The 15,542-nt window shown below is 40.3% G+C and overlaps 3 protein-coding genes across 3 annotated transcripts; all 3 read left to right on the top strand.

The window, feature by feature from the left end:
• The first annotated feature begins 2,748 nt into the window (after window positions 1-2,748).
• Window positions 2,749-5,014, top strand: LOC110682843 (B3 domain-containing protein Os11g0197600-like). Its single transcript, XM_021859188.1, has 5 exons — window positions 2,749-2,865; window positions 3,711-3,952; window positions 4,144-4,289; window positions 4,415-4,572; window positions 4,868-5,014. The coding sequence occupies exons 1-5, from the start codon at window positions 2,749-2,751 to the stop codon at window positions 5,012-5,014; spliced, it is 810 nt and encodes a 269-aa protein (XP_021714880.1).
• Window positions 5,015-6,002: 988 nt separating this feature from the next.
• On the top strand, window positions 6,003-6,899 carry LOC110682842. Its single transcript, XM_021859187.1, has one exon. The coding sequence runs from the start codon at window positions 6,003-6,005 to the stop codon at window positions 6,897-6,899; it is 897 nt and encodes a 298-aa protein (XP_021714879.1).
• A 1,629-nt stretch (window positions 6,900-8,528) lies between these two features.
• LOC110682840 lies at window positions 8,529-10,194 on the top strand. The gene is made up of 2 exons (XM_021859186.1): window positions 8,529-9,218; window positions 9,334-10,194. The coding sequence occupies exons 1-2, from the start codon at window positions 8,529-8,531 to the stop codon at window positions 10,192-10,194; spliced, it is 1,551 nt and encodes a 516-aa protein (XP_021714878.1).
• The last annotated feature ends 5,348 nt before the right edge of the window (window positions 10,195-15,542 follow it).

Genomic DNA, 15,542 nt, shown 5'->3' with positions numbered 1-15,542 from the left:
AATGGGCACCGTGACACGGGAAATTGCACCGTGACACGGTGCAAAATCCCGAGACACGGGAGAAAACTGTGCAAAATTACAAAAAAGGGCACCGTGTCACGGGAATAAGCCCCGTGACATGTCAGCATTTGCCGCGTCGCGACATTTTAGCTGCTGCGCGGTAATTTCAGTTTTTTACCCGTTTTTAAAATAATCATAACTTTTGATCCGTAATTTGGAATAAGACATATAATATATCATTGGAAATCTTATCAAGTATACTTTCCAACCCAATTAAAATCAGGTCAAATTATTTTTATATTTAATGATATGACCGTTTTAGTGGAAGGGTGTCAATTTTAGGCCGAGTTTAGTGTTTTGCTCATAACTTTTTCGTTATAGCTCGGAATTGGGCTTATGATATATGGTTGGAAAGCTTATTTAAAGGCCTATCCAAAAAAATAATAATTAGATCAAAATTTTATAGCCATAGAATCAGTTTCTCTCGGTTTTGCAATGTGGACACGAAAAGTGGAAAATAGGTTATGGTTTAGGGAAATGAGCTAGAAATTGGATTGGTTCATGAAAATATATATTGGATAGAACACGGATTTAAGAACTCCAAAGATTAAATACTCAACCCGACCAATAATGACGTGAAAGGTGTTCATTAACGGGTTTTGTTTTGGGGAGACATTTTTAGGTGTCGACAGTAATGCATACACATTTGTTAGATAGGTAGCATCAAAACATACAACATCCCAAAATTCTTCATATGCAGCCCGACTACGCCCATCGACCCAAATTACATCTTTCAACCTGCCCTTTGGGTCTAAGCGAACAGAATGAAAAAAATTCGTGTTGCCTTCTTGCATTTTCTTAAAATAAGTCATCAGTGTTCTTGCATCACCCCCCTAACATTTTCAGCCTCCTGGCCTTGTACACCTCATGAGCCAAGTCTTTCACGGTGAAGCGTAGGTTTTCAAACCCATCTACTTCAGCGGACCAACAACCGTGAATTTGGGATATAGGCACATCTTCTTCGAAATAGTCCAACAACCTCTTCCTAGCTCTAGATGTTAGGCCCTTCATTTTATACTATTTCACTAAACTTGCCTTACGCGGGGTAGCATCGTGCGTATGTTCCAACTTCATTTTCTTGATCTCCCACTCCCCAGCATTGTTAATACTAGCATATACCTTTGCCAGACACTCACATTTTTTCGACTTTCTCTTTCTTTGGCTCAGCTCATCCACACACGCGACACCACCAACAACTACTCCAGGACCAGTTACATCCATAGCCTTTGCCCTCTTCTTCGCTTCCCTCACGGCTCTCATGTCAGGTACAGTCTACCCCAACATTCACACCTCCATGTTGTTACAGTACGGTCTCTAACCTCTCCTTTTAAATACACACCTTGAGCCCTAGTAACCCTAAAACCCTGTTGTTCAGCATATGATTTGTAGTAAGCCTCAACATCTTGCGAACTCTTAAAAATCATTCCAACACTAGGGGGTTCAACAAAGCTATCCTCACTGGCATTATTATTGCCAACGACATTGCATCCAGTTCCTGTCGTGGTTTTTGGAGACAAAAATCGATCTCCATTCTGCCCCCCACACCCATCTTCACTCACAATTTCATAACCTTCAACTTCATCACATTCAGATTCCACTCTATCAAGCATACTATCACCCATCGTATCACCCTAACTATCAGCCATTTTGTCTAACTGTTTCTAAAAAAATACTTACCTGCATGAAATACAGATCACAAACACAGATCACCATTCAATTTATTAGCTACATCAACTACCAAGTACGAAAACACGGTCATATATAAACAAATATTTTTAACGATCTGAAAAATTTATTTCTGTTCCGGGAGATTTAAAAAAATTAGATAAAATTAAAATAAACTCGCGTCAAAAAAAATTTCTCTTATCTATCCTCATCAGTACTAGGTAACCATGTATTATATATAAACTATTGATTGTAATACACAATACCCTTATAATTAGTTCAATTTACTAAGAAATTCCTAATTTCTTAGACTACCTAGAAAAATCATCAACCTCTAAAAACAATAACCCTCAAACCAAGACTTTCGTTCCTTATAATAATTAATAACCCTTGAACTAATTTAGCTACATAAAATATTTGTAAAAATTTGACTATAAGCAGAATTACAACTTTGTACAAAAAAAACACTACAATTGATAATCGATGCTAACCTTCAAAAAATGGTAATCCTGTGCAATTATGTTAGATCTGGGTTCTTCGAGGTTATTGGTACTCAAAATGTACCCACGATGAAATTCTGCATGTGTTTGGATCACTCACTACTATGTTCGGTCACTCAAGAACGCATACCCCAATTTTTTCTACATATTTGCAACAGTATGAATCTTGGAAGGGAATAAATATCAGTCAACTACCTACATTTGACTATGTCTATATGAACCAACCACCGATAATTAAAAGCAAACGTTAACCATGGTTACCTACAATACTCGAGCACTAACGACAAAGCACTTCAGTCTAGTTCGTAACATTACCGACGTGTACCTACATTTGGTTGAGTCAACTACTAGTCACTTAAATTGCTTATGTGGCGTAATTGATTGACAAAGTTTGTTAATCAAATAGATCAACTGGGCAGCCCTCCTAGGATTTCAAGAAGTATTTTATTGATCTGAATGCTTTTTTTTTGTTGGGTGTCTTAGGTGGTTGATACGTTGAAGTGTATTTTAAGTTAAAAGCAAAATGACATATGTTTATGAAACTTGTAAGGCTTTAGAGAAGGACAGATATTGGCATGAGTTTCCACCTAGGAAGCACAGGTTTTTCAAGTTGATGATTGGTAATTTTGAGCAACAGCTGGTAAGTTAGGGGGCGCCCCAGGCAATCAGCCTGATTGACGAAACTTTGTCAATCAGTTGCTTTTGTGGGCCCCTCTTACCAGATAAATTAATTAAATATTGCTGAAGGCTACGGTGTTAACTAACGTCTGGTTTTTTTAATTTTTGTTTTTACAATTTTTTTTATTTTTATTTTTAAAACCATCTTCTCCTTTTGAGAATCTCCAATCTTCCACCTGCAGGCTGCAGCACACCAGCACCACCATAGGCTCCATAGCCGCCATCTGGTCCATCACCGTATTATTAGATCTTCCACCATCCGAAACCCATCAGATCCACCACCATCTCTCCGCCTTCTGCCGGTTAAACCCACAAAATCCTTCCCGCCGTCCTCCTCTTTTTCCTGTCGTCCTATCCTTCCTCAACAATGGCCGTTTCGCAGCAAAACAAAAAGACACCCTACTAGAAAAGAGTGTAAATTAGGGCCATATCAACCCCTTAGGGAAAGCCTTCCATTCGCGTCAGCAATTTAAACTGCAATAAGCTATGGTGCCACCGTGCCGTGAAGGAAGAAGTGAGGTTTTCGAATTCTGGTTTCTAGGTTCTAGTTTTATATTACTGTTTGTTTGACTAACCTTACATTTGCCTAGTTATGTTTGTGCTGACAACTTGACAAGAGTACCCTTACAATTTATGACTGAAAAGACAAAATTAACCCCTGATTTGCACAAGTTGTGAATCAGCCTGATTAACTTGAATTTCCTCGGTAAGTTAACACACCTTATAGGCCTAAAAGAATTCCTATTACTAATACTTTAGTCATATATTAGATCTAACACAGTTGATTTTTGATTAAAATTTCTGTAGCGAATTCTTAGAAAATTTGTTGAATGCTCTAGGGAAGACCTTTCAAGCTCTTGCACTCTAAGAGGTCAAAGCAGGAATATATGGAAAGTTCAAATACAAAAAACTGAGAAAGATGTCCTATTTGCAGATGGCTGGGGTATCTTCGTTACTGATCATGGTATTAAGTATGGTTGTTTCTTGGTCTTTTGCTATGTTGGGGACTCTTCTTTTGAGGTATCGGTTTTGATGTTACTGGATGTGAGGTAGAATGTCCGCACTTCACAAGGAATACAAACATGTCCTTGAACACTTCTTGTAGAAGCCTTTTACACGTGGAGAACGATGAATCTAAAGGAGCAAGAACATTGGAAGCTGATATTGATGGCTCAATAGAAGTAATTGCATGCAGTGGATGAGGAATATGTAATGCTTCATCTCAAGAAAACAATTTCAGAGGTAGTCAGAGTGCAATATGTAATGCTGCAGATAAAGGGAAAGCAAAAGGGAAGATACATGAAGAGGAAGATCTGGAATTATTATCTGATCACGAGAAGAGGTTTCATAAACTTCGTCTGAATGTGAGAAGTGGAACACCTCAAGGTATAAAATCTATTAAACATTTTTCAACAAGAATTTATAACTGCAATCATTGCTAGTGTGATTGGTTCATTTATTTGATATCTATACCTCTAAGTGCATGCAATTGCGATTTAATTAATTTGCAGTGAGAAAACCTCAAAAGTATTACAAATCAAGGAGGCAGAAGGTTACAGAGCAAGAGAAGCAAGGTGCACTTAACAAGGCCATTAGTCATATGAGTTGGAGATGTCATATGATTGAAATTGTGATGAAGCACACACATGTTTATCGCGGCTTTCATCTGGTATGGCATCCTTATACACCTAGTTTTTCATAGTAATTTACTTTCTCACGTTAAGGACCTAATCTAATAAGAGTGACATAATTATCATAACCTTTTTACTACTCTCATTGTAAAAGTAGAACATCTTTTAATAATCAAATCTAAGCTAGTTTGGTTTACTGTGGCTGTAGACCATCCCTAAAGAATGGGCTGTAAAACACTTGCTTCAGAAGTCTGATCATGATGTCATACTTCGGGTCCAGGAGTAGAGGAGAGCTGGACAGTGGGATGCAGATGGACACCTTTGCAATGTCAGTTCAGACCAGGGTGGTCGACTTTTGTTATAGAGAACAATCTCGAGGAGCATGACGTTTGTGTATTTGAGCTGCTTCAGAAAGGAAATTTGGGTCACAAGAATAATTCTGTCTTTGATGTTCACATTTTCCGGTTGTTAAAGAAGTAGTTCCATGGGATGATATGTGACAAGGGCCGATATGCTCCAAAAAGCAGACATATCGACCATATTGGCTTTTCGATACTTGGCACGTGGCAGTTTTATCATTGACACTTGGCGAGAAAAGCCTTGCATGACTTATAGCCACCTGTCATGAAATTTATTATAAACAGTAGATTAAGCTTCACTAAATGGTAAGCATTTATTACACTCTCTTTCTCTCTCTACTTTCTCTCTCTTACTTACCTTCTCTTAAACACATTCTAACTTTACCATCGGAGTGGTTATCCCCGGATCACCCCGGGGCTAGCTAACTTCTGTTCATTGTGTAGGTTCCCAGCTTGTCGATAGGAGTATCGGGATCTCGGGTTCGGATTCTCGGGCTATCGGACCCAGACAGAAACAATTTGGCGCTAGAAGGAGGGGACTAGTGATTACTTCTATCGCCCAAGAACCTAACAGACAAAGTAACGATAGTTATGGCCGAAAAAAATGCAACACCAATAATAAGCAAAACGGTAAATCGACCGATTATAACACACCCAGTAATTGAGGTAGAAGACGAAACACATACATTGGAAGAAAATCAGTTCCACATGCCGTTAACTCCGGAAAGGCAAGTGGGAACGACAGTAGACCCCATGGCGGAGTTTACACCAGAAGAATTGCAAGTAGCAGCAAGAGTAATGACTGCAATGAGTAAAAAGAGAAAAGAGGCTTAAACGGCTCAGGCAGAAGGGGGGTGCCACTAGCTAATCACGGTGAACAGTTCAATCAAGCAATGAATTCACCAAGGCACCGTCGGGAAGAAACGCTGGTAAGGACACATACCACACCGCGTCAAATATAGGGGAAATCATCGAGCCACACTGTTATTACAAGAGCCCATCAGCAGAGAAGTGCTCAGGTTGAAGGACAGGTACCGCGAACTGTGGTACAGTTAAGAGCATCACCGTTTGCGCAAAGTATCTTAGACCAGCCGATGGAAAAAATTAAGATGCCGACCTGTAGGTATGACGGAAGAGGATACCCAGGTAGATTCATAACATCATACGAAGGGCATATGATGCTCTACACAAACTCAGATGCTGTGTGGTGCAAAGTCTTTCCGACTACGTTAATTGGGGCTGCAGCCGATTGGTTCAATAACCTGGAAAATGGAATGATAGATAGTTTCGAGAAGTTTACCGAGGTGTTTGTGGGACAGTATGTTAGTAACAGTGTGCGGCAGAGAACATCAGGGGAGTTGATGGCAGTAGAGCAAAGGCCGGATGAGTCTCTAAGGGATTATATCATACGGTTTAATAATGAGGCGAATACGATCCCGAAATTTCAACAAGAGATAGCTGTGATGGCATTGATGAATGGCTTAAATGATTCCGAGTTTAAGCGTTATCTTACACGAAAGAATTTTCAGACATTGGCGGCTGCATTTAACAAAGCCCATGATTATATCAAGAGTGAAGAATTGATGAAAACGAGTATTAAGAATGTAGCTGCTGGAAAAGGTCAACATCAATATGAAGGGGCAGCCTCTGGAAGTGGAAGGCCGAGAACTTCGACCCCAGGAACGGGAGGGGGAAATCGGCAGGAGATCAGAGTTGCAAAACCGCTGATGCGGTACAGTTTATATACGCCCTTGAACACACCGAGAGCAGCAATTTATTCAGTTAATCAGAATAGAGAAGGCTGGACAAGGCCGATTCCGATGAAGGCAAGACCAAGAGATGTTAAGAAGTACTGGATGTTTCATAGAGATGTGGGTCATTATACCGAAGAGTGCACACAATTGAAGGATAATATTGAAGAATTGATAAGGAAAGGACACTTGACTCAGTATCGGTTAAGTGCGAGAGGAGCTCAACCACCTCCCCGGCACGTAAAAAGACCGTAGTTGGAGGCAAGGCCTGAAAGGTTGCAAGGTGGAGTGGTCCGACAAGGAGGTGGTGGAATTCCTCCCCTATCAACAGGAAGAGGGGTAGATGTGATAACTGGGGGGCCGGTTCATGGAGGAACAGTTAGTGGGGCCAAGAAACATCTGTCTGAGCATCGTCACATCATCAATGCCCTGGATACCGACAACCGCCCTCGGCCAGCTTCAATCCTAGATGTCGTATTTACGGAAGAAGACGCTAGGGGCATTGTATTTCCACATGAAGACCCACTAGTGCTCATAACAAAGATCAATGGAGATGATGTCAAGAGAGTCTTGGTGGATGGGGGCAGCTCTGCGAAGGGTCTTGTTCATGAAAGCTTTTCATGAAATGATGATTGGGAGGCAGTATCTAATCAGGTATCTTACCCGATTATTGGGCTCAATGGATCGACAGTGAGACCAGAAGGAAGCATAATTTTGCCGGTACGGTTGGGTGATGGGTCGACTGTGAGAGATGTGATGGCGGAATTTTTAGTGGTCAATGTCCCATCAGCTTATAATGGCATTATCGGTAGACCGATAATTCATGATGACCAAGCAGTTGTATCGACATACCATCTGACGATAGCTTATGTATCGAATTTAGGAGCTGTTGAAATGGTTCACGGAGGGCAGGTGATGGCAAAATCTTGCTATGTAACAGCTTTGAAAAATCCGTCTGGGGAGGATGTGGTGATAAGTAATCCTAAGAAAGAGTTGGAGCCAACGACACGAGATCTGGCCATGAGTAACTTTGATACAAGGCCGGAAGCAACTCCAAGGCCGTTGCCGGGAGGTGAAACAATGCAGATAGAGTTACAACCAGGAGATCCTAGTCGAACAGTGAAGGTTGGGGAAGATATGGATATAGATATGAGGTGTCATTTAATAAGTTTGTTGTGCGAGAACGCCGATGTATTCGCCTTCTCGGCAAGTGAAATGTCGGGAATCCACCCTGGGGTAATGGAGCATAAGTTGAATGTCAACAGAGGGTTTAGGCCTATAAGGCAGAAAAAACAAAAGTTTTCTACTGAAAAGATAGAAGCCATAGAAGCAGAAGTTAACAAGCTTTTAGCAGCAGGGTTTATAGAGTCGTGCACATATCCAGAGTGGTTAGCAAATGTTGTCACGGTGAGAAAACCAACAGGGAAGTGGCGAATGTGTGTAGACTTTACCGACTTGAATAGGGCTTGTCCCAAGGATTGTTATCTGTTGCCTCGGATAGATAGATTGGTAGACTCTACTTTTGGTCATGCAATGCTCAGTTTTTTGGATGCTTTCTCAGGTTATCATCAGGTCAGTCTCCATAAGGTAGATAGACCAACAACGGCCTTCATTACAGATGTGGGTGTATATTGTTATAAGGCAATGCCATTTAGGTTAAAGGACGCTGGAGCAACTTATCAAAAGTTAGTTGACAAAATTTTTGAGAAGCAGAAGGACCGAAATGTAGAGGTGTATGTAGATGATACAATTGTTAAGAGTAGAGAAAAGAAGGATCACATAGCTGATTTGAAGGAAACATTTGAGACATTGCGGAAATATAAGATGAAGTTGAACCTAGAGAAATGTGTATTTGGCGTTTGATTAGGGAAGTTCTTGGGTTTTATGGTTAGTGAACGGGGAATAGATGCTAATCCCGATAAGGTGAATGCAGTGCTTGAGATGAAACAACCGAAAACTATCCGAGATATACAAAGGTTAACCGGAAGGATGGCAGGGTTAACTCGATTCATCAGTAAATCAGCTGACAAAGCACTTCCGTTCTTTGTGGCTTTAAGGCAGAACAAGGCATTTGAGTGGGGAAAGGAGCAAAGGGATGCATTAGAAGTGGTGAGAAACAATTTAAGGTCCCTTCCAACAGTGGCAAGGCCAGAAAGGGGGGAGTTGTTACAACTATATACTTCGGCTTCCCCAAAGACGATAGCTGTAGTATTATTGATAGAAAGGAAGAAGATACAAATGCCGGTGTATTTTGTCAGTCATGTTCTAAGTGCGACTGAGCGTAGGTATCCGATAATAGAAAAGATGGCATTGGCAGTGGTCACAGCGGCTAGAAAATTGAGGTCGTATTTTGATTCACATCCGATGGATGTCTTGACAAACCATCCGTTGGAAAAATCTTTGCGCAAGATGGATACATCAGGTTTACTGTTAAAGTGGGATGTGGAGCTGTCAGAGTATGAGATAAATTATAAGCCCAGAGTTTCAATAAAAGCACAGGCCTTGTCTGACTTCATTGTGGAAACCACGTACAATGACGAAGAAGAAGAATTGGGAACTTGGCAAGTTTTAGTGGTTTATAATCCAATACTTATAATATAAAAATCAATTACAAGTTTTAAAGTTAAACATTTAAGATACAAAAATATTAAATGTATTAAATACTTACAATTAGTTTGCAGTGTGGCAGGTATCAGTAGATGGATCCGCAACATCAACTGGTTCAGGGGCAGGGATAGTGATAACAACCCCAGATGAAAAAACTTTTGAGTATGAAATCAAATTTAAGTTCAAGGCCACTAACAATGAAGCTGAGTACGAGGCAGCCATAGCAGGGATCCAGTTAACGATGGCAGCTGAAGCAAAGCGAATAATTTTGACCACCGATTCCCAGCTAGTATCCAGCAAGTATACTGGGGTGTATGAAACGAGGGAGCCAACAATGATAAAATATATTGAAAAGATGAAGCAATTAATAGTACAGTTGCAGTATTTTGAAATCAAGCTAGTGCCGAGAGCACAAAATGCACAGGCTGATGCCTTGCCAAGGTTGGCAAGTTCAAGTTTTAATGACTTGGAGAGAATAGTTATGGTGGAGGTGTTAAGACATAGAAGTATAGAAGAGAAATCAGAGGAAGTGTGCTGTGTCGATAACGACATTGAATGGTTTGACAAGATACTGGCGTATTTACTGTATGGAGTTTTACCCCCTAATAAGGAAGAATCTAGAAAACTACGCAGGGATAGCGTGTGGTTCATAATGTATCAAGGCCAGCTGTACAAGAGAGGATTTTCGTTGCCGTTACAAAGGTGCATAACGGATCTTGAATCTGTCAAGTTAATTGAGGAGATACATGAAGGAACATGCGGAAATCATCTTGGGGCAAGAGCATTGTCACGGGAAGCTCTGGGATATTACTGGCCGAGAATGAACGAAGATGTTGTTAAGTATGTGAAGAAATGTCAGAAATGTCAGAAATTTGCACCCGCTATCAATTTGCCGCCCAATGATTTAATGCCAATACTTAATCTAATCCCTTTCGCACAATGAGGAATGGATATAGTATGGTCGTTTCCCTCAGCAACGGGCGGAAGAAAGTTTCTCATAGTGGGGGTGGATTATTTTACAAAATGGATAAAGGCGGAGCCAGTAGTAAAGATAACAATGTCAGAGTTGAAGAAGTTAATCTGGAAAAATATTTTCACAAGATTTGGGTTACCGATGGCAATGGTCTTTGACCATGGATCTCAGTTTGACTGTAAACCAGTAAAGGATTTGTTGTCTATGTATAAAGTGAAGTTTGCGTATGCGGCGGTATGCCACCCCAATCAAACGGCCAGGCGGAATCGGCAAACAAGCAAATTAAAGAGGCAATCAAAAAGAAGATAGAGGATGCAAAGGGTTTATGGGCTGATTTGATACCGGAAATTTTATGGGCAAATAGAACGACAGTGAGAGAAGCAACAGGAGAATCACCATTCACGTTAGTGTTTGGAACAGAAGCGGTGGTACCAGCAGAAGTAGGGTTGTCAACATTCAGAATTCAGCATCACTGTGAAGATCAGAATGATTTGTTATTACGGCAACAGTTAGATTTTCTCCCTGAAATACGGGAAAAAGCAGCAGTCAAATCAACCGCCTTAAAAAAAATAATGTCAAGAGCGTATAACAAACGGGTTGCATATCGACCTTTGAGTAAAGGTGATTTGGTGTTGCGAAGAACAGCGGCCACATGGAAAGGTAGTGAAGATGGAAAGTTAACGGCAAATTAGGAAGGGTCGTACCGGATAAGAGACATGGTGGTGCAAGGATCATTTTACTTAGAGACAATGGATGGAAAACCATTGAAAAATGTTTGGAATATTGCAGTACTAAAAAAGTATTATGTGTAAGAAGTATGAAGAAATTTTATAATCAGCAAACCTAATGTTAATAACAGCAGTATTAACAGTGAATATATACAAATTATCGGTTACAAATTCTACTATTGAAAAAGGCATCCTCTACTTAACAAATCATCGTTAAGTGGGAAGGACAGCTAAAAACCGCTTACGTGAGGGTAATGTACTCGCAACCTGATCAGTTGTGATCATTAACTCACGAGGTTGCTGGTTCAAAATATAATTCCGGTAAAATCAAATCAAGTATACGCCGACAAGAGGCGTAGCTTTGATAATGATCACCGAGAGGGTGATTAACTGACTATGAAGTTGGTGCAGTAAGCGACCGGTATTATACTCTGAATCGGCAACGGAAATTGCGTTCTAGTGCATATAGTTGTTTAACAAACATATGCACTAGGGGGGCAGGAAGTATGGGGAAAAAGAGTTAATTTAATATCTCCTTTGCCTTACTGACAGGTCGAAATTAAAAAGGTCGAAATTAAAAAGCAAAATTAGGGCGTTAAGCCTAAAAAGCGAAATTAGGGAGTTAAGCCCAGTAATATCGTAACTATGCGAATTGGTTAGATAACTTGTTAGTGCAATGATCTATGTACAAAGTTTGTAATGAAAGGCAAGAGTTGCAGTTAACTAACATATGAAATTGGTAGTCATGAAAATAACATAGTATAAATTATTAAAACGGAAAAAGCAACTACATGTCTGAAACAGTAAAAGATAACAATCGACATGCACCACCAAAAAAAGGGTATATGCCGATAAAGCAGCATTGATAAACAAAGAAACAGTTTGATAAAAACAAGAAAAACATTTCAAACTAAGACTGATAAGGTCCAACAACACAAGACCCGCAAGAAGATGTCGGTGATGATTGCCCGCCCTTTCAAGCTTGTTTATTATCAGATGCTGGGGAATCTAAAATGCTGGGATCTTTGGGGCCTTCAACAGCGCTCGGCTCATAGTTAAACAAATCTTCCTTAGCAAATTGCTGTTGTTCAAAGCCGAAAGGTATCTTGTAGGCTTCGTTGTCAAAGTCTTTTTCAACCTTAGCCTAATCCTCCTTCTTCCAGCCGGCAGCATGGGCAATGCACCTCTGAGCGGCTGTCCAACCTCCATCAAAGCGGTCTTGGAGCCGCGTGCAGAATTCTTTGCCGAATGCCGGGCTTGTCAGCCTCCATCTTCTAAACCTTCTCTTCAAGATTTTAAATTTTTGCCTTGGAGTCATTGAGATCTTTCTCAAGGGAGGGAAGACGCTCAAGAGCAAGGTTCTTCTCGGCAATTTGACCCTTTAGCTATTGGACTTCTTTCTCGAGTCCCTCGAGCTTGACAGCTTTATCCTTTAGAGATGCCAACTCTAGGTCATCCCTCTTCTTAGCTTCTTTCAGCAGATTTAAAGCCTTGTCAGCATTGTCCAAGGTGGTTTGTAAGGAATTTTAGTTGGCAGAAGAATGATGATGTTGCTCCTGGTAATAGCGGTACATCTTAACAAGCTCGGTACCGGACATAACAGTCTGCGTTAAAAAGTCGTCCATACATAAGAGCATAGACGACAACGTAAGGACGATACAATAAAAGGCGAAAAGAAAACACAATTTCGCATACATAAATAAAATATTATAATAAAAAGATATGTGTGTGTATAAACAAAATGATATATAAAAAGTAAGGGGACAAAGTGCAAATTGAGTACCTTCATCATGTTATGCATATGAACAGCAGCGAGGGGACCGATTTCGCCCACAGGCCTATCCAGGGGAGGAGCCAAGTTGCACAAAAGGCGGTAGCCGAGATTCCCACCTTGCATTGGGTCGTCGGTGTAGAGAGACTCATTTCGGTACACATCGAGATTTGGCTGCCATCGATCTCCCGAATGGCCAGGGAGAACAGAGAACCCTCTCAAAACAACTTTCGAAATCTCCCTTCAAGGCACTCGATCCATTGATGAGACCGATAAATAAGCCCAGGAATGCTGGTGTCTGAACCACCGGCCGTGATGGGGATATTTTGGCCAACTGGTGGTATTGTCTCATTAGGTTGAAGAGGGGGAGACTCGGAGGTTCGAGTGAGATCTTCAATCTCCACCCCATCAGTCATCTTCTTAGTAATTGGTTCAGAACTTTGAACCACTGTCTTGTCTTCTATTGTAGCAGGCTTTGAAGACGGAGAGGAACGTTTAGTCTGGTTGTCATTCTCCCTCGATTTTTTCTCAGATTGGATGTCGGATAGTCTAGTGTTGACTACTCCGACATTGCCACCCCGACGGTTTCTCAAAGTTGATAGCTTTCTCTTCTTTGATTGGTCGTCAGCCATCTTTTTAGCTTTTCTTTTGGGATTGACTGGGGAAGCGCGGCTGCAATAGGAGGCAAGCATGTCATAACTGGAGCTGGGAGCTCTAGGACACCTCCGAATGACTCTCTTCCCGTCAGCAGACAATCCAAGCTGCTTATTGTCTAGTTTATCGACACCTGTTGTATATATATATATATATATATATATATATATATATATATATATATATATATATATATATATATATATATATATATATATATATATATATATATATATATATATATATAATAGGGGTTAAAGTTATATTAAGATGATAAGGCAGAAATATAAGGCAACAGAAAGTAAAATCATAAAAATAATAATAAATGTTGGATTAATACCATAACAGTCAGTACAGCATAGACCAACATGTGACAATGGGGCATTGCCGAGAATGTACCCCGCATTAGGAACCCACACCTTTGGAGCAAGGCGAGATCTACCTTCATCATCCTTGGATTCAACAATGTCAAAATAGTTGACGGCCCTAAGTTCATGACGGCCAAGTTCCCTCTCAGGAATAGTGTCAAATCGAGGATGTGGCCGGTAAAAAGTTCTCCGAATAGGATAATCATCGGGAACAGATAAAAAGAAAAACTTGTCTTGCCACCCTTTACAACTAGATAATTTGGGGTGAACTATGTATTTCCTAGAAGCAGTATATAAAGACCACAAGCCCTCATATTGACCATCTCTTTTTAAGGTCATGAGCTTCCGAAAAGCATTAAGAGTTAGAGGAAAATTCCTATACAGCATAACCCACACAAGGGCGATTACGACACGAACTGTGGGAGGGGTTATCTAGACTAAACATACGTTCCAAGCTTTTAAAATTTTTTCCACGAACGGATGAAGTGGAAACCGTAAGCCAAAATCAAAGTGCTTAGCGTAAACGGCAACATGGCCAGCAGGGCAATCTAGTACAGAAGATCCCGCGGCTGGGAGATAAAGGTTATAACCATCAGGTAGGTTATAAAATCGTTTAGCACGACGACAATAATCTTTTTCTATTGCAGTTTTTCTGAATTTTTCGTTTATTATAGCTTTCGCTACTTTAATGTTCCTTGATAAAATAAGAGGTTGCCGAAAATCATCGTCATCAGTCTCAGAGTTATACTCCTCGTCTAATCTCTCCTATTGAATTACCTCTGCCGTTAAGTCAACAACATCGTCCCTGCTCTCATCATCAGAATTGTTATCATCCTCATCCCCAAGAACCGAATTTACTGCAGACTCGTGAACAGGAGATGATTGGTCTTCTAGCCGAGTTGGAGGATGCTCCTCTTTATCGGAGTCGGAGGATCTAGGGCTTACCACTTGGCCTTGCCCAGGTTTTTTGCTTGATTCCGCAGCTTCTCTGGCGGCAACTTCGGGCTGATAACTTGTTTGCTTCATTCTCGGCATAGAAGTGATACTTACACCAATATTCCCGACGTTAGAACCGTATTGATCAAAGCGTGTATTATCAAAAATCCTCAGATGATAACGGACGTTAACCGGTTCGATATCAAGAATTTCAATGTCTTCCGGAATACAAAGATTAACAGGGCGAGTAGCCTTCTCACAGTCGGCTAACAATTTGTGACGGTAAAAAGCTTTCTTTTGTTCTTCTAGGGATAACGGCTGAAATGGATCGTCAATATTGTCAGAAAGGGAAGAATCAGTCCCTCCAGATCGGCCAAGGTCTTTCCCCAACGATTGTCTAATAAGACGACGCCTAACAGTGCTAAGGGAAGGAAGTTCTTCCTCAATACTACTATTGGACATCTAATGTCTTAACTTAGAATTTTAAAAAATAAAAAAAAAAAATCGAATTACGAAGCATGCAAATCCTTTAAGAAAATATATATATAATAATTAAAATCTGTAAATACCTTAAAGCTATTCGCCAAAAGTGCAGAACTTCGATTGTGCTTTTAAGTGACGAACTGAAAGACCGGCGATTACTTTGCTATGGCGGTAATGGAAGTATAGATGAAACCCCTTTTCTCTAAATATCTCTCTTTTGAACCGCTTTTTTGCTTTTGTTTATAGTCGAGAATGGAATATAAGAGTAAAGGGGAAATTTTGTTTTTTTAAAAAAAAAAAACTGATGTGACGGTTGAGTCAGAAATCCAATGGCTAGGAAAAATTGTAAAATTTAAATACAAAACCATTAGATTGGCA

Source organism: Chenopodium quinoa, unplaced genomic scaffold, assembly GCF_001683475.1.
Source record: "Chenopodium quinoa cultivar QQ74 unplaced genomic scaffold, ASM168347v1, whole genome shotgun sequence".
In the NCBI taxonomy this organism is placed as follows: domain Eukaryota; kingdom Viridiplantae; phylum Streptophyta; class Magnoliopsida; order Caryophyllales; family Amaranthaceae; genus Chenopodium; species Chenopodium quinoa.
Note: the sequence above shows the minus strand (reverse complement) of the source record. Positions and strands in the feature narration are given on the sequence as shown.